Source organism: Myotis myotis, unplaced genomic scaffold (assembly GCF_014108235.1).
Source record: "Myotis myotis isolate mMyoMyo1 unplaced genomic scaffold, mMyoMyo1.p scaffold_m19_p_3, whole genome shotgun sequence".
Taxonomy (NCBI): domain Eukaryota; kingdom Metazoa; phylum Chordata; class Mammalia; order Chiroptera; family Vespertilionidae; genus Myotis; species Myotis myotis.
The window spans coordinates 63,271,160-63,299,075 of NW_023416335.1; the positions used below are offsets into that span (position 1 = coordinate 63,271,160).

The 27,916-nt window shown below is 35.0% G+C and overlaps 1 protein-coding gene across 1 annotated transcript in view; it reads left to right on the plus strand.

The window, feature by feature from the left end:
- Positions 1–27,916, plus strand: part of KLHL1 (kelch like family member 1) — a 379,658-nt gene that overhangs the window by 301,675 nt on the left and 50,067 nt on the right. Inside the window, exon 7 of the mRNA XM_036301681.1 lies at positions 4,441–4,665. Within this exon, the coding sequence (XP_036157574.1) occupies positions 4,441–4,665 (225 nt within the window). The remainder of the gene's footprint in view (positions 1–4,440; positions 4,666–27,916) is intronic.

Here is a 27,916-nt window from a genome sequence, read left to right on the forward strand (position 1 = left end):
TAAGGTATTTTAATAATCTACAGTATTTCCCCCTTATCCAAAGTTTTGCTTTCACAGTTTCAGTTACCTGTGGTCAACCATGCTCTGAAAATATTAAACGAAAAGTTCCATAAATAAACATTTCATAAGTTCTAAATTGCATGCTGTACTGAGTAGCCTGGTGGAATTGTGTACCATCCTCCTCCATCCTGCCCAGGACATGAATCAACCCTTAGTCCTGCATCTCCACACTCTGCTACCCACCCATTAATCACTTAGCAGCCTTCTCAATTATCAAATGGGTTATCAGAGAGAGAGAGAAAGGGACACATTTGCACAGCTTTCATCACAATATATTGTCATAATTGTTCAATTTAACTATTAGTTATTTTTGTTAATCTCTTACTGTACCTAATTTATAAGTAAACTTTATCATAGGTATTTATGTCTAGGAAAAAATATCTCTCTATATAAAAGCCCAAGCAACTGAATGACCGAATGACCAGTTGACTGGTCTCTATAATGCACACTGACCACCAGGGGCCAGACGCTCAATGCAGGAGCTGCCCCCTGGTGGTCAGTGCACTCCCACAGTGGGAGCACCACTCAGCTGACCAACGGACACCAGATGCCAGCAGGTTCACGGGTCAGTCAGCTGAGCGGCACTCTTGCTGTTGAAGCTCCCTGACCACCAGGGGGAAGCTCCTGCATTGAGCGTCTGCCCCTTGGTGGTCAGTGCACATCAGAGTGACTGGTTGACCAGTCGTTCAGTCGTTCAGTTGTTCAGTCGCTTAGACTTTTGTATACTAGTATATAGATATGAGCACTTTGTTGGAAGTAATGATGATCACAACACTACCATCTTTAGCTTACCTTTCCAATATAGTCCATTTCTAGGACATTATTAGCAATACCAAAAGCTGTCTTTAAATATAACAAATTAGTGTTTTAATTATAGAACTAAGGCATATTTATGGCTAAATATATAAACTAGGAAGTTAAAAATAAAAAAAAAAACACTCAAGTACCCCATTTCCTAAATTTACTATGTATTTTAAAACACACAACGCACACACATACACACACACACACACACACACACACACACACACTTCACATCTCCCAGAAAGTTGCATCAATTTAATGTCATCCAGCTATTTGTTTTGTTTTGTTGTTACTTTTTTTAATCCTTACCTGAGGATATATTTACTGATTTTTTTAGAAAGACAAAGGGAGAGAGAAAGAAAGACATGAAAAATATCAAATGATTGCTTCTCTTACTTGCCCCAACCAGAGACTGAACCCACAACCTAGGTATATGCCCTAACTCTGACCTAGAATCCAATCACCTTTGTGTGCAAGGGAAGACACACCAACAAGTGAGCCACACTGGCCAGAGCAGTCAGCTGGTTTTGATGTCAACATCAAAATGTTTCATTTTCTAACCCTTTTGGAAATTTTTTAGAATTACTTAATTGTTAGGAAAGCATAAATACATTTCTGAAGTTTGCATGTCATGAACATAGCTTTCATATTAATTGCATGCTCATGTCATTAGCCTACTTCTATTTAATGTTTCCAAGTCACCTCTTTTTAAAAATAATTATTTAATTTATTGGGGTGACATTGATTAATAAAAGTATGTAAGTTTTAAGTCTACAATTCTATTATAGATTATCTGTATATTTACTTCTTGTTTTATTAAAAAAACTTTTTATGTATCAGGGAAATCAATCTTTTGTTATATTTATAAAAATATTTTGTTGTTAATGCTCTTAGCCTTTTGTTTGTTTGGTTTTTTGTTTGCTTGTGTATTTCATATGTGACATATTTAGATACATGTAATTTCTGGGTCTTGTGGCTTTCCCTCATGGGCCTTTGATTTTATTCCCACCTCAAAGTAAAAATTAAACACCTCCTTTTTTATCTTCAAAGACATTTAAGGTTTAGTAGTGCATGACCCAGAGCAGGTTGTTTTTAAAGTATTCCTGTCTGTTTACTTATGTGGAACCCTGAAAAGAGAACCAAACACTTGGTGAGTTCTGTGGCCTTGTGTGTTGTGCTTTAGTTATTGGTTCAGCTAAAGTCATTCTGGTGTAAAGAATGGGCAGAGTCCAAGTTTACTTATTCATTTCTTTCCAAAGGATACCTAGCTATCTAAACATTGCTTCTTTTGAGTAATAAAATGTTTTACATTAATTGCAACAGCCATATTTATTATATTATACTTATAGTACAGGCCTAGTGTACCCTCTCACAATCCAGGACCCATGGGTTAGGATGTCCTACTGCGGGTTTAGGCCCGATCCTGCAAGGTCAGGCCTAAACCAGCAGTCAGACATCCCTCTCACAAACCAGGACCATTGGCTCCTAAACAATCGCCTGCCTCATCACCCCTAACCACTCTGCCTGTCTGCCTGATCACCCCTAACTGCTCACCTGTCTGCTGATTGCCCCTAACCACCTCTGACTTGGCCCCTGCCACTGCAGCTTCATCCAGAAGGATGTCTGGAAGGTCGTTTGGCTGTCCAGTCTAATTAGCATATTATACTTCTATTATTATAGATGTATTACAGTTTTTTCTGGAATTCTTCTCAGAGTCATTAACATAGTAATTATTCTTCATCATAAGGCAACTTTTAAAATCTCTATATGCATACAATATTTTTAAAAATATTTAGTAGGCCATTTCTTTTCCTCAAGACTCCTTTGTATTTAGAGATTGTCTGGCTTTTAAAAATGTATTTCCTAATATTTTACAATTGAATTTCTAGAGAATGCAAATATAATTTTATAAATGCCTTGTATAAAATATCATTATTTTATTAATTGTAATTATGTAAGAAAATAATTTTCACATATAAAATAACAAGCCATATTATTAAAATTCAGTATGATTCTTCCCATTCATTCAAATTGACTTATTTTAATAGCTTTAATTTTTTTCTTTATCTAGAACTAGTCACTATCCTGCTGCTTTGACTTTTAAATAATTTACTTCTAGTGGACTATTTGAAATAAGTTATGTTCTTTATATGATCTAGGTGATTTTCATTTTATAAAACCTTACGTTGATTGATTTTTGTATTTTGCTTATCTGATTTGCCAAATTCCCTAAATATTTGATTTTTCTAAGATTTTAACAGTAATAATTTTTAGTTATTAAGGTGAACTGTTACAAATAATACAAATAATTACAATTATGGCTTTGAATGAGAAGTAGGCATTCATATATATATATATATATATATATATATATATATATAATTAGTTAAATTAGTTTAAACCAAACATAATGCTGGATTTTGAGATTTATATATCCACTTAAAATCCAGCATTAAGCTTAGTGATATACTTACATTTATATCTCTACACATAGCTATGTATCAAACTATTACTATCTTATAAATGGATTCTATTTACAGCAGGGAGAAATGTAGATGTTGATTGCTTATTAATCACACAAAAAGTACTGTTATGATTATAAGATTTTTACAATGCCGGTGGCCAGGGGAGGGAAGGCCTGCTCTTGCACGAATTTTGTGCATCAGGCCTCTATACATAAAAAGCTTTTAGGAAAGATAATAAAATGATTGATAAAGATACATCATCATGTGTCTCTAAATTCTATTGAAGTATTCTCCAAATGCATTTTTTTAAAAGATTTTTTTTAAAAAGCATCACACTGCCATGGTTGGTTTGCTCAGTGGTCAGAGCATCAGCCTGCATTCAATAATTCTCAGTCAAGGGCCTTGCAGGTTTGCTCTCCACCCTTATCCTCCACCCCTCAATCTGGGCAAGTGCAGGAAACACCAATCGATGTGTCTATCTCAGTTGATATCTCTCTCTCTCTTCTTCCTCCCTCCTTTTCACTCTGAAAATCAATGGAAAAAATATCCTCAGGTGAGGATTAAAAAAAAAACAAGCATAACTGACATTTGTTTGCATATCTTAAAATTGACTTTTAAAAGTTTTGTTTTTAATGCATAAGACAAATTTAAAGAGAAACATGGTAAATAGTTTATTAAATTAACTTCTTAACTCTCAGAATCACATATAATATGCATAGCTTAGGCATTAAAAAGGTTAGTTTTTTTTTTCAGGCTAGGATTATGATATACTTTTTAAATGGCAAACAGTGATAGAGGGACTTTGTAAAATCTACTGCTAGAACTGTATAATGCCCAAAATTATTTCATTTAACTGATATTTTATCATGACACCAATATGTAATTCAAAAAAGCTGAACATCTGTGTCTATTTGATCATAAGTATTCACCAGGTAGAGAAAATGTAGTAGTAACTAAATTACTACTCCCTTTGTTTTTCTGACATGTTTTCTTTAAGAAAAATGGACATGACATTTTCATGTCCTAAATTTACACTACTAATAATTTGTACAACTGGATCGAGTTGTATATTGTAGTAGTAAATGGTGACTATGTGATTGTGTTTTATCAGGAGCTACAACCATAGAGAAATATAACCTCAGAACAAATTTGTGGATCCAGGCAGGGATGATGAATGGCCGGAGATTGCAATTCGGTGTGGCTGTTATTGATGACAAACTCTTTGTAATTGGAGGTCGAGATGGCTTAAAGACATTGAACACTGTTGAATGTTACAATCCCAAAACAAAGACTTGGACTGTCTTACCACCGATGTCAACACATCGACATGGTCTAGGTAAGATTTCTTACTTTATTGATATTACTTTTAAAAACATTTTTATTAATAGTAAAAATATATATAAAAGTGTAGTATTATTGTCATCAGTTATTATTAATTTTAGGTATACCAGGGCTTATTTGGAGCATTATTTTAAAGTTCTTCACATTTTCCTGTGTTGACCAATGTGCGTTTAATTGTTGAGAGAGATGTTAACAATACCAAAATGAGTAAACCTCAAACTATCCACAAAGTTTTCACAATCTGACATTCATTTAATATGTGAAATTTGATATAACAAATGCAGTGCAATCATGGAGAGGCCAGAGCAATATAGTTCAGAAAAAGAAACAGTTAATGTGGATTAAGATGACTCATTCCACATTACTGGATAAACAAGTCTAGTTATATATTTGCATTATTTCCAACTTGGAAAATCCATGGGGAGAAGGAAATATAGTTTTAGAGAAAAAGTGACTCCTCAGCTGTTACCAAGGGTCAATATGATAGGATTCACTTGATCTTTACTGTGGAGTAACCTGAAGATGGGAGAACTATACTTATATCAGAAGATCTGGTTGTGAGTCTTGTCTTGCATCTACTATTTAATATTGACATGATTTTGGGCCAGAACTTAAATTATGAGCCTTAGTTTCCTAATTCACTACCAATTCAAGGTCATTAAGTAGATAAAAAAATCTAACAATGATAATTGTCAAGCCCCATACAAATATTTGAAAAAGAGGAATTTAATAAAGACTAACAGCTATTGAATTTGCACTTTGTGTCATGGGGATTGTATGAAATGCAAATTACTTTTTTTGAAGACCTGGAATATGACAGAGAGTTAACTAAGTGTCTTTCATATACTTTGAATATACACATTAGAAAGATTGTGTAATTGCAAATCCACTGATTTAGATGTTAATAGACAAGCAAAATTAGAGAGCATTTCAAAAACAAATATTAATGACTACCTGACCGGTGCATGAAATCGTGCTTGGGAGGAGTGGGGGAATCCCTCAGCCCAGCCTGCGCCCTCTCACAATCGGGGACCGCTCATGGGATATCAGGCCTAAACCAGCAATAAGACAATATTGATAGTAGAGTAAATAAGAATGAGGAATGCAGTTTTGGAGAACTCAAAGTTAAACTATCCTCTTGCAATACAGGACACTACATGCACCAGTGACCATACTTTACATATAGGTGAAAGGCATCTTGCTGTTGTAAGGACAGGTACATTTTTTTGCCCTGATTATAAAAAGTAGTACATAACATTATCCTTCTGAAGCAGTAGGACCATTTTCCTCATCTTAATGGGTGGAAAAACTGAAGCAGGGGGAAGTTAAGTAATTAGCTTTGTAACACAGTTGTAAGTGTCAGAATCAGGGCTGACCACAAAATGTGCAAGCCAGAGTCCATGCATGGCATCGCTGCATCATCCTGTTTTTTCAGTGTTAGAGTAGCCTTGCCAGGTTTTAATTTTTAAATCTAAGAGACTGTTCCCAATATACAGGGTAGGATCTCTAGGCCTGGCCGGCTATCAGGGCCAATCTGTGGGGCAACTAGCGGAGTGATTGGGGGGGGCCCCCCACTGGCACCCTCTTTGGCCCGTAGTCTGGCACTACCTGCTGGCTGCCCCGCCCCGCACCGCTGCAGCTAATCTCCTCCTTCTGCAGGAAAACCGGCGGGCAGGGCAATCAGGGGGCCCCCCACTGGCACCCCCCTTGGCTGGTGGCCTGACACCATCCACTCGCTGGCCCGGACCAGGGTAACTCCTGAGTTGAGTGTCTGCCCCTGGTGGTCAGTGCATGTCATAATGACCAGTCATTCAGCAGGTCATTCTGCCATGTGGCCGATTTGCAATATTAGGGTTTTATTATATAGGATAGTTTAACCTTGAGTTCTCCAAAACTGCATTCCTCATTCATATTTACTCTACTATCAATCTAAGTAAAATAAAAAGTAAACTATTAAAATAGATTAACTAAATCATTATTTCCATATTCTACCTTTTTTTTTTAAATTTTTTTTTTTAATATATTTTATTGATTTTTTACAGAGAGGAAGGGAGAGAGATAGAGAGTTAGAAACATCGATGAGAGAGAAACATCGATCAGCTGCCTCCTGCACATCTCCCACTGGGGATGTGCCCGCAACCCAGGTACATGCCCTTGACCGGAATTGAACCTGGGACCTTTCAGTCCGCAGGCCGATGCTCTATCCACTGAGCCAAACCGGTTTCGGCCATATTCTACCTTTTTGATCATCGTCTTTTACCTCTTTTTCTTCAGTTTGCTCATTAGTAAAATTATAAAATAATAATAAATGCCTGAGAAAGTTTAAGTTCTAAAATTCTGGGTTTTACATAAAAGCCACATAAATTCTGTAAATCATATAGAATCAAATTAGAATATGAAAAACATGAATACCAAATGATTTTCCCCTGGTAATATTTATGGATATATAAGGTTTCTTATATGGTCTCTCCTCCCAAATAAATTAGAGCATTTTGGCTTTCATATCCATATAAAAGCTCTATGTGTTGTTTTTATTAGTTAACTAACAGCCTATGTTCCTGTTTTGGGGGAATATAGAGAATATGCAGTGCGGATTGGAATATTTAGAATTTAATGTATCTTCCCCCCCCCTTTTTTTTTTATAAAAATTAATTCATTTCTATTAAGGTATAACCAGGTTCAACTATGTATATATTGATTATGTAGGATATTTACATGTCAGGAGAACATACATGAAAATGTTTCACCAAGAATGTACCTTAAGCGGTATAATTCTATGTGCTTCAAGTATACTAAATCCTATTTGTCTCAAATTCTATTACACCAGCACCAGTGCTGAGCAGGATGGTAATCTCACATAGTGTCTTTGGTTTGTCTTATTTGTTGAAGAGTTCATTGTAAAGGTCCATGTGGAAATAAGGCTACATAAAAAGTTACCTGTGCCAAGTATCACAACATCAACATGTAATGTAGCTTTTCTACAAGTTTTATTGACTCAATAGCAATTCTCATAGTTGACTGTTTTCATGATGAAGCCTCTCCTTCTGTTTGTTTATTTTGTTGTTTTCCTTCACTTCTAATTGCCAGGTGGGTCACCTCTCCTATATAGAGCATGCTGTTGGGTTCTTATGTGTTTTACTGCCTAGGAATTTTTGGTTTTGTTCAGTTTTTTTTTTTTGTTTAAATCCTCTACTACAGAACTCCCTAAGAGCTGATCTGATTGAGTTAGTAGGTAACATCATAGCACAAGGCATCAAATTCTCATTTCAGAGCGTCTCATAAAGTGCTAGCAATGTCCTGTAGATAGAAAGCTGTCTTTGACATGGATGCCAATCGAGGTCCAATCAGTTGAAGCTAGATTGATAGTGCTACCCTGAACGGCAAGCTGGATCCGTGTTCTTGTCCTACATAATTTGAAGAATAAAATTCATGGACAAAGGATTTTAAGCAAAAATGTGGAAATTTATTGCAAGTGTATACAAACTACCACATGGGGAGGGGTTCCCAGGTGGATAATCAGTAAAGTCTCTTTGTGCTGGCAGCTTCTTTGTCTATATGTGCTACTTTCTAATTGGACCCTTCCTCATTTTATGTCCCCTGTGTTTTTTCCAATTTCCTCCTTTTCCCTGCATGGTATCAGTTTCAAAGTTTCAAAGCTCACCCGGTGCTTCCCCCATCTTCTCCCCCTTATCCTACATAATAAAAGGCTAATATGCAAAGTGTTCGCTCAGGAGTTCTACCGACCAGGAGTTTGACTGCTTGCTATGACATGTGTTGACCACCAGGGGGTGATGCAGAACAAAGGAAGACCCTGGCCAGCAGCCAGCAGCCAGGGAAAGAGGCCTGGATCAGCCCTTATCGCTGACCAGGTCTGGGGACCCTACCCATGCATGAATTTTGTGCACTGGGCATCTAGTCTTATTACATTCTTCTGTCCACTGTGTATGTAAGATAAACCATCTGGCTGCTTGGAGCTATCTCTGACCCATCACATATGCATTCCTTTCCCATGGAGCCTTCCCTAACTGCCTTTCCTTATCTCTAAATCCTTTCAGTAATAACACAAGAAGAGTATGTTCTCTGATGAACCAGAGTGCTTCCTTTAGGATCAATCACATTCTTTATGATCAGTTACATCTCGGGAAGTTCAACATTATGTATCATACTCAAATGCAATTAACATTCTCATCCTAAGATTCTTGTTCCTTCAACATAATATATCAGTCTTTGATTTATCTTCTCTTTTCTTCTAGGGACTTCTGTTTACATAGGTGTTTATATTTCTTATTTAATGCATCATATCTTATAAACTTAATTTTTTACTTATTTGATAAATAATTGTAATATCCAGCCCTTCAAATTGTTCTTAATCTGTGTGTACCATGAGACTAATTGTATGTATTGATCTCAATTTGTATTCTTTTCTTTTTTTTTTAAATTTATCTTTATTGTTGAAAGTATTACCGATGTCCCCTTCTCTTCCCCATTGACCTCTTCTAGCCTGCCCTCTCCCCACCTCAGGCCTTCACCACACTATTGCCTCTGTCATGGGTTATGCATATATGCATATAAGTTCTTGGATTAATCTCTTCCCACTGACAACCCACCCTTGCCTTCACTCTGAGATTTATTTCTGTTCCATGCTTCTATGTCTCTGAATCTATTTTGTTCATCAGTTTATGATATGGGAATTTTGGACTGGAATGTGCAGTGTTCCCTGGGCAAGATGGCTTTTCCTGGGCTCTTTGTCCATCAGAGTCAAAGAATGAAACCACAGACAGAAGATGGTATAGTAAAGGTGGAAATTATTGAAGAACAAGTACAAACTCCCACGTGGGGAGGAGGAGAGAATCCCACAGCACAGACTCCCATGTGGGGAGGGGGAAAGAGTCCCACCAAATTCCTTTTTGTATGGTTTATAAAGGCTGCAGTTCTTTTTTAAAAATATATATTTTATTGATTTTTTACAGAGAGGAAGGGAAAGGGATAGAGAGTTAGAAACATCGATGAGAGAGAAGCATCGATCAGCTTCCTCCTGCACATCCCCTACTGGGGATGTGCCTGCAACCAAGGTACATGCCCTTGACCAGAATCAAACCTGGGACCCTTCAGTCCCCAGGCCGACGCTCTATCCAGTGAGTCAAACCAGCCAGGGCAAGGCTGCAGTTCTTTGTACTTTGATATCCCCTCTGATTGGTCAATATTACCCTTTGATTTGGTCACTATAGTAACTCCTGAGCTCAAAGGTCAAAAACCTTGCATGGGAAGTGTGGGGCCCTCCTCCCTCATTGTTCTCCTATTCCCTCTGGACTTTCTTCCTTCTTCTCTTTATTCTGTAAATGTGTATCTTTTGCTACTCCCAGTTCCCTTATCTTATGGAAATGTAACTGTTGCCTCTCCCAACTCCCTTGTCTTATGGAAATGTACCCTTTGCAGCTCTGTGGTCCAGTGCTTTTTTCATGGACCCCTTAATTCCTAAAATTTCCTAAACCTGCCTATTTCACCCCTAAAAATTCCTTTCATTTAGATTTCACATGACTGAGATCATGTTCCTACTTGGTAATAAATTATAATTGCTTTCTTCTTTTTAATGATATCGATAACTTCCTTTATCTCTGTGAGAATATTTATTATATCTTTTTCAAATTCTTGTCTCCCTACTTAATTACTTCTTTTTTATTTATTATTGGAGATTATCTTCGCCTTCTCTTCCCCCAACTCCCTGACAAGTTCTCTCTCATATCCTCTTTCTCCTGTTAGCCTTTTCATCTCCCCCTGTTTCTTCTCTTCCTTTTTTCCTCCTCTTCCTCATCTCCTGCCATTTCTTTTTCTTCATTTTCTTTCTCCTCTTCTAATTCTATTTAACAGTCATTATAACTATTAAAATATGTAATGTTAAACTGTGCACTCATGTGAACATATCAGATACTTTGACTAGTTGAATGAAAGGCTGAGGCATTTGCCATTCTTGTGTCCTCCCAAATACTCAATAGTGGATAGGGGAGTTATATGTGGGCATAAAGCTCTTTCCCTGCAAGTTAACTTTGCCCAACCTATCTGCTGTTATTCCTAAAATATAGGGCCAGGGACACATGGTGATTTACTTACATTTGCACATCAATTTCCTAGGGCATTTTTTCCTTATCTCTGAGACTCTTACCACAGGGCTGGGAGCTGAGATGAGGAGGGAATGTTCTGGACCAACAAGTCTGATTCTGCTGTTAGCAGTTCCACATCCAAGCTGGGCTCTGATGGTAACCTGATGTTATCCAACTAAAACAGGAATTTTAGGGGTATAATAGGACAAGTTTAGGAAATTTTAGAAATCAAGGGGACCATGGAAGAAGCACAGTGCTGCAGAGCAGCAGAAGGTATATTTCCATAGAATGAGGGAGCTGAAAAGCTGCAATAGGTGCATTTCCATAAAATGAGGGAGCTGGGAACAGCAAAAGGCCTATATTTACAAAATAAAGAGAAGGAAGCCCTTCATCCAGAAGGAGAAGAAGAAAGCCCAAAGGGAATAAGAAAACAATAAGGAAGGAGGGAGGAGAACATGTCCCATGTGAGGTTTGACTTTGAGCCCAGGAGTTACCATAGTAACCAGTCCAAGGGACTACTGACCAATCAGAGGGGATATCAAGGCACCAGGATCTGCAGCCTTTATAAACCATAGGGAAAAGGAACTCAGTGGTACCCTTTCCGCCTCCCTACTTGGGACTCTTTCCCTCTCCCCATGTGGGAGTCTATACTTGTTTTTCAATAAATCTCCACCTTTGCTATACCACCTTCTGTTCGTGGATTCATTCTTCGATTCCAGCGGACAAAGAATCAGTGTTCCAGTCCAAAAATTCCGTTTCAGAACCAATTATGACAAGCTCCCACCAGGCACTGCTGTTTCACTGCCTGGGAGTGTAGAAGACACAGTAGCTCTTCTGAAGAGAGTATGTGGTAATAAAAAGAGCACAAATCAAGTTTTCCTCCAGGATATTCCCTAAAGGCAGTTCCTTGAATTTCTGTCTCACTGAGGAAGCTGCAACTGATTTCTGATTTGCTAACTGTTTGTTGTTTTTTTACAATTTTGATGTTAATTTTTCAAACACATATCATGACTCTCCCTTTGGTATAATCTTCAAGATTAGTTTCAAGTATAAACCAACAGCTGCCTGAGCTAATTTTCTATTTGTTCAGAAACCAGAAGGTACTATGTTATTTCCCACAGTGAATCAGTGCCTACTTTGTGGTATACAGTGTAATTACAAAACTATGTAATTTAATATAATACGTTCAAGTGGCAAGGGGCTAGATTCTAGCTGCTAGAGTCTAAAGTAAAATTTAAAAATATTAAATAGATATGCAAAATATTTTCTTTAACCCAGATAGCTTAGCTCCCCTCTCCTTAATTTGTATGGAAAAAAAAAAAAAAAGTCCTTGTATAACTTTACAAGAAAGTCACATGAATTATTTGGTTGCTAAAGATGATTATGTGGTCAAAAATATTTCATAGTTATCAATAAATGAAGAAGGCACATTCTGCTGCATAAAATAGTATATAAAAATGATATTCATTTTAAGTCTATGACACACGGGAGCAATGCATCTACCTAGAGGATTAAACTAATTAAGAGCATAGTTTGCTCAATATGCTACGAGTTTTCCTTTTAGCATTTATGTCTTTGAGGCACATTTTGATACATCATGCCTTTTTTCACCACATTTTATATTGTATAAAATATTAGTTCAATAAACTTTTTGCAATTAAGTTAGCTTAGGGAAAATTGATAAAGATTACTTTAGTGCTATTTAGTAAGATCCTCTACATGCCAGGCACCGTGTTGTATGTTAAATACATGGTGAGGGCTCTTTTCGTTTTTGCGTTTTTTAGTTTCAATTGATAACATTCACATACCAGAAAACTAAGTTTTAACATATAGAGTACATACTTGGAGTATGTTCACAGATATGCTCAGCCATCCCCATTATCAAATTCCAAAACATTTCTGTCTTCCTAAAAAACCTGTACAAGAATAGCAGTCACTCTTTATTGCCCCATCTCCCTAGTCTTTCACAACAATTACTGTACTTCCTGTCTCTATGGAATTGTCAGTTTGGGACATTTCATATAAGCAGAATCACATAATTGGTGGCCTTTTATGTATGGTTTCCCTCACACAACATAAAGTTTTCAATAGTTATCCATTTTATAGCCTGTATAAATACTTCATTTCTTTTATGGCTGAAGAATATTCCATGGTTAGAATTTACCACATTTTATTTATGCATCCTATATAATAAAAGGCTAATGCAAATTGTCCCCTCAACCAGGAGTTGGACCAAGATTTTGACCAGGGGGCGGGGCTGGCCAGCCAACCTCCTGTGGCCCCTCCCCCCGGCAGGCCTGGCCTGATCAGCCCCAATTGGGGCAGGTGAGCTGGAACTCACCCATGCACCAGTCCTCTAGTAATCAATAAATGGACATTTAGGTTGTTTTCACTTTATAGCTATTATGAATAAAACTGCTATGCACATTCATGTATGCATTTTTGTGTAGATATATGTTTCCAATTCTGTTGGATATATACATAAGAGGGGTATTATTGATTCATATGGTAACTCTATCTTTAACTAATGGAGAAACAACCAAGCTGTTTTCATAATGACTACCCCACTTTCTGTCGCCTCAGCAATGTATGAGGATGCCAGTTTTTCCACATCTTTTCCAACTTTTGTTATTATCTATTCTTGTTTTATTATAACAATTATAATGTATATAAAGTAGAATTTCATTGTACTTTATAAGCATATCTTTAATAAATAATTTTCAAAAACATTTTATGTGTTTATTGGCTATGTATATATCTTCTTTGGATAAATCTCTATTCAAAGGTTTTACCCATATTTTGTTTGGGAGATATATATATATATATATATATATATATATATATATTATTATTATTGAGTTGTAATTGTTTATTTTATATTCTGTGTAGTAAGATTTGACTTTGTTCTTCTTTCAAGATATTTCAGATTTCAAGAGGCCTTTTTGAGTCTTTTACATTTCCATACATATCTTAGAATTAATTTTTCAATTGCTGCAAAATCATATCTGGGATTCTGATATTGATTGGACTGGATCTGAGGGTCAATTTGTCAGTTTTTTTCAGTCTTTCAATCAATGAATATTAAACATCATTCTATTTATTTAGGTCTACTTTATTGAATTTCTTTTTCTGCTAAATTTATAGCTAAGTTATCTATTATATTTGATTTTATTGTACATGGAATAATTTCTTATGTTCATTTACAAGTTTTCCATTGTTTATGTATAGAAATACAATTTATATTTGTAATTAACTCATATCCTGAAACCCAAGAAACATTTTGAATAGATTAGTAGATTCTTGTAGATTTCTTATGATTATATATAATAAAGTAATTTTATCTGAGAAGAAAAAATGTTTTTACTTTTTTCTTTAAAATTATAATTTTTATTTCATTTAGTTACTTATTTACCTTGGCAAGAACCTCCAGTACAATATTGAATAGAATTGACAAGAGAGGACATTGTTGCCTTGCTCTAAAATTAGGGGAAAATGTTTCAGACTTTTACCATTAAATAAGATGTTATCATTGTTATTTTGTGTGTGTGTTGTTTTTTTTGAGAGGCTTTTTATTGTGTTACAGAAAGTCATTTATATTCCTAGTTTAGGCGAATGTTTTATCACTGAAGGGCTACTGGATTTTATCAAGTATTCTGCATCTATTGAAAAGAGTATGTAATTTTTTTTCTTTATTCTACTAGTATAATGTAATTACATCAAATGCTTTTCTGATATTAATTCATACAAGCTTCTTTAGATAAACCTCATTAGGTCATGGTCCATAATCTTTTTATTAGGTTGCTATATTTGCTTTGTTAGTATTATGTGCAAGGTTTTCATCTATATTTGTAAGGGACATTGGTCTATAGTTTTCTTGTGATATCTTTGTCTGGTTTGATTATCAAGGTAATGCTGGCTTTGTAGAATGAGATGAGAGCTATTCACTGACCTTCTAACCTGTGAAAGAGTTTGTGAAGTATTGATATTATTTTTTCTTTAAAAACTCAGTAGAATTCATCAGTAAAGCTAAGGGAACCTGGGCATTACTTTGTGGAAAGTTTTTAGATTACTAATCACTCTCTACTGTTTTTGGCCTATTCAGATTTTCCATTGCTGCTGGAGTCAGTTTCTGTAGTTAGTGACTTTATAGGACTTTGTCCATCTCAAATGGATACAAAAATTGATAGCATACATTTATTTATAGTATTCTCTTATAATCCATCGTATTTTTATAAGGTTGGCAGTAATGTTCCCTATTTTATTCCTGATTTTAATAATTAAACATTTCTCTCTTTATCTCTTATTCAGTTTAGGTAAGTTTTGCGATTTTGTTGATCTTTTCAAAGAATCAACTGCTAGGTTTATGTTTTATTTTGTCTTAAAATTCCCTATTTTATTTATATCTGTTCTTTCATAGCTATACATTTTTTACAGCTATACATTTGCTGGTAAGCCCTGATTAAGTTGACCTCCATAAATTTTGAAGTTTTGTGCCTTCATTTTCACCAATCTCAATGTATTTTTAATTATTTTTTCATCTTTGATCCATTGGTTATATCTGTTTTTGTTTGTTTGGTTTTGTTAATCATCACCTGAGAATATTTTTTCCCATTAATTTTAGGGCTAATGAAAAGGAAGGAAAGAAGGAAAGGGAAAGAGAGAGAGGGAAATATCAATCTGAGAGAGACACATTGATTGGTTGCCTCCCATGTGCACCCTGACTGGGCTGGGGATTGAATTTTCAGCTCAGTAAATTGAACCTTCAGCCCTACCATGTGAGGGTCAATGCTCTAACCATGAAATATACTGGCCAGAGCTGAAGGAGTGTTTTTAATTTCCACATGTCTGTTATTATTGTCATACAAATTACATGTTTCTATATTATACATCCATTAACACAGTTTTTAAACTATTGTTTTATGCAGTTATTTTTTAAGTAAGAAAGAAGAAAATGTTATTGAAACTGAAATGTGGAGTGTTTGAGTCTGAGTTCATTGTCTCACAAAACCAAAGAATGGCTTTGTAGACAAAAATGGTTAGCAGAAGCAAAGTTTATTGAGAGAAGTCAGTCCTGGAAAAGGTGCAGCTAGGGTTCCGGGAGTAGGCTAGTGTCCAGAGATTCTGTTCCATGTTGCCATCAGGTGTTAAAGTCTACTCATGGTGTAGAGTCCCACTTGGCCATGAGCCTCATGGGTGCAAGGGATATGCTCCCACACCACAGGAATGTCAGGAATCCATTGCGCACCTGGGAGAAAGAGAGAGAACACAAGAGGAAACTCACCCTTTTTAATTTAGGGGATGGATACAGCCTTGCTAGCTCCTGATTGAGCTTTTCAAAGAATTCTGTCTTAGCAACGTCCTTGAGATTGATTTATATGCCTTACTGCCTTGTGATTGGTTATCTCCATGCTGCCTGTCTTCTTAGCAACATCCATACATTTTTAAAATTTGTTTCTTTCCTGGGTGTCCTTGCTTCCCAGCCCAGCCGGGGTGTCTTAGTAACTCCACCCAGCTGGGTTCCTCTGTTTTATTTCCTCCTCCTCCATGGTCCCGATTTCTGACTACCTAGCTTCCCTCTGTCTCCTCATTATAAACAAAAAATGCACTTATACATTATTTTAAAAATATATTCACCTAACCATAGGTTTTTATTCTTCATTTGGATTTGTGGTTTTGTAGACTGGTGTGAGGAGAACAGCTTTACTGCCAGGTAAAGCCTTTGTAATTGCCTACAATCAGGTCTGAACTTCTCATGTCTTAACCTTCACTTCCTGCTTACACTAATCTTCAAGGCCAGCCAGAGATGAGAGCCTAATACCTTCTCAGATTTTATCTGAACATGTGTACAGCCCTGAACATGCACATGACCTTCAAGAGTACCAGGAATGTATCAATCTTTTCAAATCCCCCCATGGACATATTTCCCAGTGCTACTTTTAAGTTTTTAGTCAACTTTTTGTTTGCCCCAACTGTTTTTACCACCTCAGGCAGCTATGATGTTAAATACAGTTGACTCTTGAACAACACAGGGTTAAGGGCACCGACCTTCCACACAGTCCAAAATTCTTTATATCTTATGCTGGCATTCTGCCTAGGTAGATTTCCAACTGGAGATTTAAAATACTAATTTTGATCTTCGGTTGGTTAAATCCATGGCTGTAAAACCTGCGATACAAGGGCCAACTATCTATTTATTGAAATAAAATTGCTTATAAATAAAACCACACAATTCAAACCAGTGTTGATCAAAGGACAAATGTAATTGCCACTAATTTATTTTTTTTTTTTGACACATACCCTGGGCATTTTCAGTAAATGAAAGCCTCAGTCAGGTGAAAGAAGGACAAGCTCTACACATGGAAGTTTCCAGAAAACAGCTAGCCAGGTCATACAATAACAATTTCCTGAGGAACTCATGTTTGGGGAATCTTCAAACCTAGCCCAGCCTCCTCCAGTGGCAGCAAGGCCGCTGGATTTCATAACTCCCTTTACTGTGAGGTTGTTGGCTTTTAAGGTTACTGCAAAGCTATGGAGGAGGTGATGGGAATAGGATATGTTAAAACATCACAAAGCTCATTGTTCTTATCTAGATAAAGTTGTTTTTCTTAAATAAATGCTCCTTAGATAATTTTAAGCCTTAAGTTATTCTCCAGAGTTTTTTGTTTGTTTGTTTGTTTTTGTGTGTGTGTATGTTTTGTTTGTTTGTTTTGCCAGTGCTTTCATTAGCTTTATGGGGTAGTGGGTCTTTGGAGGTCCTCAGTCTTCCATTGCTCAGATGGCAGCCTTAGGATTGTTTTTGCATGGGTACAATAAACAGATACTGACTGATCCATGAGCAAAAGGAATCTCTTAAAATCACAATGGTTATTAAAAGCTTAGAAATGACACACATGGTCTTCCCATCAGCAACAGAAAAACATTTTCTTTCGTTTTTAAATTTTTAATTTAATTTTTCCCATCACCAGAAAAACATTTTCAAAGCAATGAGAATAACACTTGCATTGGCCTTTTGTCAATGATGGCAAATGACCCCTTGGAAAGTAAGGTCAGCCATGCTTGAGCTGAAAAAAAAACATGCATAATGAATGAACATTATGCATAAATCCCCAAGCAATGCACTTGAACAGAACTAACAAACAAAACATAATGGTTATCTTAGAAAGCTAATTTAGTGTCCTGGAACTTACCTAAAACCAAGACAGACCTGGTATTTAATTCAAGATAAAAATGACATCCCTTTGAAAGTCTGGTTAGGACAAAGATGCTTCCAAGGAAGACACAGGAGCTGGCATCTCTGCTTCTACCTACTCTTTGTCTGTGAGATAACTCGCAGTTGCATTGCCCCAGAATCTAGATACTGCCGCAAACTTTACCAAATCAAAAATAAAACAAAATTTTAGTTTCTCTCTTTGCTTTGTTCATTCCAGTTTAAAGTCCTGTTGGGAGTATCTTATTGGCCAAACTTTATTTATAGGAACGGGCATTAATTAGTTTTTCAGAGCCAAGAAAAAAGAAGTAACTCAACTTATTTAAGTGGATAAAATTCCTGAATATATATATGAAGAAAGGGAACCCAAAGTGACATTTATTATGAGACTTTTCACTGGCTTTTAGAAAACATACTTATAACAACAAGTAACAAATAGACTGAAAAAATCAGCATAATAAGCCTTGTACATATTTGTGATATAACCCATTAGACTAGAAAATCTCATTTTAAACTTCTCTTAAAAGGAACACTTATTTCAGCTTGGTCCTTTAATTACATTTCCTTAATTACATCAGTGATATTTGTCCTCTTCATGTCTTTTTTTACTTTAAAATTAATTTTCTCACAGAACAAGGAGGATCTATGTTTATCTAAAAGGGTTCTTTCTTTAGAGTTCAAAATTAAAGATTTAAAACTGTCAACTCAGGTTTATTTATCAGATATATTAAAAAAGATATAGTAAAAATTAAAAAAAAAAGTATATATAATAGATACGTTGGGATGCAAAAAAGACTTTTTTTGATAATATACATTCCTATACACATTCATAAGTACATATATACAAATGTATACACCAATCCAAAATTTCCAGTAATTATGCATATCTGATTGAGAAAATAGGGAAAATTCTGAAGAGGGCATGGTCAAACTTGACCATTTTCATTTGAAATTTTAATATTTGAGTAAACAAAATCATAATAATGTCACCTTTCTTATTACTTATGCAGATGTGCTATAGACATAGCCCTGTCTACAGTTAAAAATATTTTGGAACATTGTTGCTTTACTTTTATTTTATCACTTTCTCTGGGAAATAAAACATATGCCATTAGTAATGTCAGCAAAAAAGAAAGTGAGGAAGGAAAAACAACAACAAACTCAACTCTTAATAGAATGTGATCTTATATACACTGATTTATAAATTATAAATATCACTGAAGCTCTTATTATATATTTAGTCTTCTGTGTTCCTGTTACTTGTTGAATTCTAAGTTTAGATATTTCCTGGTGTCTTTCCACTCAACTATGTTCTTATTTAAATAAACATTGATGACCTTTTAGTGCTAAGAATTCCATTATGTATTAGGGAAAAAGAGATGAATAAAAATCAATACCTACTTGCAATATTATACACACTGGTTATATACACTAGTTGCAAATTCTCTCTTACAAATAAAAATTATATATTCAGGTACAAATATTGTTTTACTTAATCTATTCTTCATTTTTAGAAGTAAAATTTCATACCACAAAAATGTGTGATTGATCTTCAACATGATTCTTCTATAGCAGTGACGGCGAACCTATGACACACGTGTCAGAGGTGACACGCGAACTCATTTTTTTGGTTGATTTTTCTTTGTTAAATGGCATTTAAATATATAAAATAAATATCAAAAATATAAATCTTTGTTTTACTATGGTTGCAAATATCAAAAAATTTCTATATGTGACACAGCACCAGAGTTAAGTTAGGGTTTTTCAAAATGCTGACACGCCGAGCTCAAAAGGTTCGCCATCACTGCTCTATAGTCTCTGGATGTCCCGCCTCTTAAATAATCAAAAATTATATTTTAGCCTGGCCGGTGTGGCTCTATGGCTGATCACTGACCCATTAACCAGGAGGCCATGGTTCAATGCCTGGTCAGGACACTTGCCTGGGTTACAGGCTCCATCCCCAGTAGGGGCATGCATGAGGAAGTCAATTGCTGACTCTCTCTCATCACTGATGTTTCTATCTCTCTCTTTCTCGCCCTTCCTCTCTCTGAAATCAATAAAAACATATTTTTTAAAATTATATTTTATCTTCTCACATGGGATTCTATTAAGGAATACAGATGTTGTATTCTCCAGTGGTGTTAACAATTTGTGGACTGAGTAGAGAGAACTTCCTTTATTGTACTATGCTTTAATAAAATGCTAAAGCTAATAGGACATATTCTAGAACACTGGCCCCTGAATCTAGGCTCTGAATACACATACTTTCCCCTTTCTGAGCAACCTTTAGAGATGTACCTGTTTCATCTAAGAGTCATGGTATCAATTTTCCTAAGAATGTTATGTATAATGTCACTTATTTGGTTCTCTTCTGTGAGTTAAATGTTATCAATTCTGGAATTAAATTTGCAGCCTAACAAGAACAAATATGCATGCATTTTTGTTAGCAATCTCACACTTTGCTCTAGTTTATATTTCTTTGCTTGTTTTGCTATTGTTTCGGCCTCGTTTTAATAAAAAATAGCAATCTCTATTTTATACATTTTTGAAATCACCTTAATTCTTCAATAATAAAATCAGGTATTAAGTTAAAGATAAGTTTAGCAGAATTAGCCTAGTTAAATACGAGGAAGATTTATGTAAGAATGTTTATTGGTTAAATCATTCAAGCATTAAAATTGCACTACTACACACTATAATACTCATGTTAGAATAAAAAGATGTTGCACTCAAGGATTTTGCACTTGAGTGAGAGAGCAGAAAAGTTAAAATACAATTAAAATGAAGTGTTTGAAGTACAATAAGTAAGAATGTTATGATTATATTGTTTTAAGTCAAATGGATAATTAAGAAAAATTTCTAATGAGAAGTGATTACTAAACTGAGCCATTGAGAATTAGTAATCAGGCAAACTGGATTAAAAATTACATTTAAGCCAAAACCGGTTTGGCTCAGTGGATAGAGCGTCGGCCTGCGGACTGAAAGGTCCCAGGTTCGATTCCGGTCAAGGGCATGTACCTGGGTTGCGGGCACATCCCCTGTGGGGGATGTGCAGGAGGCGGCTGATCGATGTTTCTCTCTCATCGATGTTTCTGACTCTCTATCTCTCTCCCTTCCTCTCTGTCAAAAATCAATAAAATATATTTAAAAAAAAAATTACATTTAAGTAAACAAAATGAAATGCGTAAAACACAAATGTGAAAGAGATCATAAGATATTTGAGTAGCAAATCACTAGGTTACTAGAAGACAAATTAGTTTCAAAGATGTTGGATTATCACATGAATATATTTTAAAATATAACAAATATCCTTTTTCATATTTAATCTGTAGCACAAAGCATGTCTGAGAATATAATATGACCTCTGTAATCCCACTCTATGATAATATTTTAATTAGAATTTTAATATAATTGTTAAATGTTTATTGTCCAGGTATATTTGAATTTTGCCCAAATTTCAAATAATGAAGGTATAAATTCACTTGCTTTCCTTGAATAGAGAAGAAATGAGATCGGATTTTTTAAGGGTAATCTATTCACTCAGTTGAATCACCCACAAAGAGCTATTAACAGAGAAGAAATGATATTAAATCAACTACAGAAAGCTTACTACTTCAGTTGCTGTTATTCTGGTTTGGACTGCTAATTCATTGCTTGCTTTTGCTTTTTTAGATTTATCTGGGGAGATTATTTTATTTTACATTTTAATTTCTTTCATATATGTCTTCAACCTGAATGACCATGCAAATCATTCATATCTCAATTTAAAATGCATGTTAAAGCTACATTAATATAAAATACCTACAGTTCTAACAATTTCCCATCTCAGTGTGCAGGTGGTAATGGAATGCCAAAGTAAACAAAACAAAAACATTATGTAGACTAATAGCTATTTAAACCTAGAGAGTATCTAAGAGTATTTACTCCAGAATCTAATTTTTACAAATGAGAACACTGAGGGTGAGAAAGATTCAGTAACTTGTTGAAGTTTATACAGCTCATTAGTGGCAAAGCTTGGTTTGGAATTCTTCATAACTTTCAGGTTTGTTTTGACTTGCTTTGCTTTTTGCATTGATTTTCTACCTCACTGTGATTATGTGTTTGTTACTATTTCTAGAATATATTAAGTTCACTCTTCACAGTAAATATGAGGAGCTTAAAAATATGATGAGCTTAAATATGATGAGCCAGGTTTTGTGGAGCTTAAAAATGGGACCCTTCTTAGGGCCTCAGAAGGAACCTGGTGAGGGGCCTTGAACCTTAAGCTTCATCAGCCTCATAGGAAATCTCTTCTCAATGAGTAGGGTTATCAGTGTTAACTCTAAAACCATATTTTGCTTTAGTCAATAAATTATGTAATTTGATATGTTTTTATTTTTATAAGGGTTACTAATGATAGTGTTATGTTACATATAAATTCATACTGCATTCAAAAGTATATATAGTTTTATGAATCTCAGATGGATTGGAGAGAGTGGAGAGATTAAACAAATTATTTATATGCATATATGCATAACCCATGGACACAGAGGATAGACAGGTGAAGGCCTAAAGGGGGCGGGGGCGGTGTGAAGGGAGTTGATGGGGAAAAAAGCAGACAACTGTCATACTTTCAACAATAAAGATAAAATTTTAAAATAGATTATATAGAGTTTTAAATTTTCTAAAAATTATTTTCTTTTTCATGTAGTGTAGAAAAGCCATAAGCACGGTGGCCTATACCTTCATGCTATAAATGTACTATTGCTTAAAACATTTTAAATAACTACATAAATAGCCAACTGAAAATCTGTGGATGAACATGCTTATGATTTTTGCCAGGGTGACTGATTTGATTAAATAGTTCTAATTCTTTAGAACTGTTGTTCATATAAATCTAGAGATTTATAACTTAAGTACAGCTACCCTGAGATTAACTACAAATACTTTTGTCATGGCCAATGTTATGTCACCAGTAAAATGCTCTTATTTGCTATTTTATTGATGTGATATTATGAATTTTTGTACTGTAATCCTTAGCCATTCAAAAAATAGATTTTAACTAAATTACCCAAAAAATATACTTTCATTAAAGTGAAATAAAAGACCACATATATATGTCTACATATATTTATTATCTTTTAGTTTTTAAGTGAATGAAATCAACCCTCTTCATGTATTTAATAAAATCACTTTTGCTAGAATATAAGCCCAAGAGGAAATAATCTTTTGTTTGTTCTGGTCTGACAAGCACCCAACACATATAGGAAACCAAATATTTTTAATGAATTAATATTTTTAAATAAAAGAATGTGCCCTATAAACTTGAAGGTATTGCTATAGTTACCAACTATTTATATGAATATTATAAGAATGTTTAATTTTATAAGACAAGTAATATAAATCTTTTATTTAAATGTTTAGTCTTTTGAATCACTACTACCTATTCTTATGACATTTGACTGACATTGTAGGCTCAGTGTGCCTCTGTCCTCATTTATGTAACAGCAAACACTCCAAGATACTAAGTACTTAAGCTTGAGTGCATTAGCTATGCCATATATAGGAAGTTAGTCCTGCCCTTAGTCATGACTTATCTATTAGTTTGATTAGTTATATTAGCTATGCCATATATAGGAAGTTAGTCCTGCCCTTAGTCATGACTTATCTATTAGTTTGATTAGTTATATTAGCTATGCCATATATAGGAAGTTAGTCCTGCCCTTAGTCATGACTTATCTATTAGTTTGATTAGTTATATTAGCTATGCCATATATAGGAAGTTAGTCCTGCCCTTAGTCATGACTTATCTATTAGTTTGATTAGATGAATTCATCATTCAGGACTCCCAGGAAAAGCTTTAAACAAAAATGTATGCTATTTTTTTCCTTTGCCCTGAGAAAGGGATTAGATTGTCAGATTTGATATAGAATAAAGTTTGTTCCAAAAAGATTTCACCTTTTCACAAGACATAAAGCTTCTACTCACGAAACAATAAAGATGAAAAATGATGTCCTAGCAACATTTTATTTCCTGATGGTTTCAGTTAAAATATAGTTTTAAATGTAGATGTTCAAATAGAATTTGTAAGTAGCTTTAATGGTAAGCTGACTTATACAATAAAAGATAAATCACAGACCTTCAGTTAATTTTTTTCTAAAAAGTTAATATAAAAAAAAAGTATAGCACCGATGTGTTCCACTTGAATAGAATGACATAGCTACTTATACCGTTTTTTTATCAGTTACATGTTGAATACATTTTAAACTTTGGAATAAAAGAAAAGAATGCAAAAATAAACTCATATTTTATGTTTGGTAAAAGAAAAAGAGTAAAGCAAAAATCATTTTCATTATCTTACCAAACAGTACTATTTTACATTCTTAAAGGATGGTAAAAATGCAGAATAATTAATATTATTTTAATGTGATATACAAAACCCCAATATATTAAAATTTAAGAACTTAAAACAGACCACATATTTATATACAGTATCCATACATATATAATATATATATATGCATATATATATATATATCCATATATATATTTGCACATCTATACTAATAATAGAGGAATATGCAAATTGTCTGGGACTCCATCACAGTAATGACCAAACAGCAGGCTGCAGGCTGTGTGGGGCGACAAGGCTGGCAGGGGAGGCAGTTGAGGGCGACCAGACCAGCAGTGAGGCAGTTGGGGACAACCAGGCCGGCAGAGGGGGCAGTTGGGGGTGACCAGGCCTACAGGGGGGGCAGTGGGGGAGACCAGGCTGACAGAGGGGGCAGTTAGGGGCGATCAGGCAGGCAGGCAGGTGAGCAATTAGGAGCCTGTGGTCCCGGATTGTGAGAGGGATGTTTGGCAGTCAGACATCCCCCAAGGGGTCCCGGATTGGAGAGGGTGCAGGCTGGGCTAAGGGGACCCCCCCCCAGGCACAAATTTTGTGCACTGGGCCTCTAGTACTAGTATATATTTGTACTTTCATGTCAAAATCTAATTAAAGCCTTTTTGACTTATACATTTTAATACATCTTTCAACCATATATGTATATATTTATGATTTTATATATTGTTATAAAGAACAGTAAATTACAATGTTATCCTTAGTCTGAAAGGCCTAAATTTCAGGTCTTTATGTTAACATGAGTATTGCAGCATAGTTACTATTCTTTTTAGAACACAAATAGTTTTTTTTTTCTTTGATATGAACTCTTTTAATAAGGTTAAAAGAGTCTTTATACTCGTTATTTTTGCAATTAAACTATTTGTCTCCCTTTTAATTTTGTAAAAATAATTAGCTTTTAATACAGGATCTGTTATAACACTGTCAGACTTAGATAATAAACTGAGCCAAACTAAGTTCAACTTGATGGTTTATTATGTTAGATCAAAACTTCCAGTGTAATTTTATACATTCAGCAAGGACTTTTCTGGATACCAAACAGAAAACTGAACAAACAAGATTCTCATATTGCTTTGGATTTTCTAAGGTAACAAAAAAAGCATGTATTTAATAGATGTTGACTTTAGGACAATTTATTTTGATTCTAGCACAATTTCTTTTGGGGAATATATAATGCTATACTTATATTCCCCAATGCTATACTTATAAATAAAATGTGTACATTATTATAATAGTTATAACCATCCTATTGAGATTTTCAAAGTTTTTCTATAAAAAAGTTTCTCAGTTTCATGCTATTACATTAAAATAACAATAAATGTACTTTTTATTAAAAACTGTGTTACATAATATGTGTGTTAATGACAAAATAATGAGTGTCTCTGAGGAAATACAAATGAATTATATATATATATATGTATATATATATATATATATATATATGTATATATATATATATATAATAAAAATGTCTTTTATATAAATATATTGATTTTAGAATATAAATATTTGGGTTTCTTTGGTAGGTATCTGTAGCCAGAATCTACTTCTCTCCCACACAGACTGTGTCAATGCAAATCAAATAAAAATGAGGAAAACTAGATACACTGCTTGATTTGTATGCTAAACAAATTGCAATCCTTTGCTGTTACATACATCAAAAATTGTGTTTTAAAGTAGGCAATAGAATCCCCATATTTGACTATACTTAAAAATACCCTTGAATATGCTACTGAACAACCTGTTACAATCTTATAACCTTCTTTTCAAATCACATAATTTGTTGGTGGTGAGGGAAGAGGTGCTTATAAAATATTTCATCTTATTCCACATACTTTAAAGACCACACATTTCAGTAAGGGATAGAATGTTTATATTAATTGTACAAAATAAATATGACTGACATAGCTGATGATCTTGTAATAGGCCACACCTGTATCTGAGCTTCTGATAAGACTTGTTTAAATAACAACAAACAACTCTTATTTGCAGCAGCTAACTTAAATGTCGACTAATGGGTCTCAATAAAAACTGAAGTAAAAAATATGAAATATATATATTTTAGTTCTTATGCTGACATATTCTAAAAAATTACAGAGAATATAGAAATTGAAACATTTGTATTTTTATGAAAACAATTTTAAATTGTTGCTCTACATTATCTTATGTTAAATGTATAGATTCTCATGCCATCCTATATAATAAAGAGGTACTATGCAAATTGACCCTCACACCCTCACAAGATGGCTGACTATGACCAGGCTGGCATGGGGGTTAGTGGGGGATGATCAAACGACTGAACAAACAGGCTTCGTGAGGTGACCAGGCCAGCACAGAGGGGCAGTTGGGGCAACCAGGCTGGCAGAGGGGTAAGTGGTTATCAGGCTGGTGGGGGGGCAGTGAGGGGCGTCCAGGCTGGCGGGGGGGGGGCAATTAGGGGTGATCAGGCCAGCAGGGAGGGGGCAGTTAGAAGTGACCAGGATGGCAGAGAGGGGGCAGTTGAGGGCAACCTGGACAGCAGCGGGGATAAGTTAGGGGTGACAAGGCCAGCAGGGGGGAAGTTGGGGGCAACCAGGCTGGCAGGGGGGGCAGTAAGGGGTGACCAGGACAGCAGGGAGGAAGCAGTTGGGGGCAACCTGGCCAGCAGTGGGGGGCAGTTAGGGGTGATCAGGCTGGCACGCAGAGGTAGTGAGGGGCAATCAGGCCATCAGGGGGGGCAATTAGTGGCAACCAGGCAGGCAGGCAGGTGAGCAATTAATAGCCAGTGGTCCAAGATTGTGAGAAGGATGTCCGACTGCTGGTTTTGGCCCCATCCCCAGCAGTTGGACATCCCCCAAGGGGTTCCGGATTGGAGAGGGTGCAGGCTGGGCTGAGGGGACCCCCCATGCATGAATTTTGTGCACCAGGCCTCTAGTTTGTTAATAAAAAGACAAATGCTTTAATCTATAATGTTTATTTCCACTTTAGAGTTTTTATATTTTATTTAAACAGACCTGTTAATCTTTTCTAAAACACAGTCTATCATTTTGTCTTATATTATTATAAAATGTATACATATATACTGAGTGGCCAGATTATTATGACCACCCCGATCAGTACAATTAAGTGAATTAGTTATGCAAATAATAATAATAATAATAATAATAATAATAATAATAATAATACCTTGAGAGTATTTGCTTAGGAAGTTTTCAATATTCAGTATTTTTGGAAGTGTCAATGAAGTAATGATGGGGTGGTCATAATAATCTGGCTGGTCATAATAATCTGGCCACTCAGTGTGTGTATACATATATATAGAGTACAATCAAATAATTATTACTATTGATTTTTTTTCTGTTTTGATGAGGACAAATATGAATGGTTGCACATTTCATAAATCAATATACACAAAAAGATATTGATTATTCAACATCCTCAAGCAGTAACTGATGCTGAATTTTGATAATTACCAAATTTTGGAAATAGATGTAAAATATCACTATTATATGTAAAATTTATAACTAAGGGGAATAAGGAGAGAATTCTAAGAAAATGGTGCAAACAGCAATTGGATTCA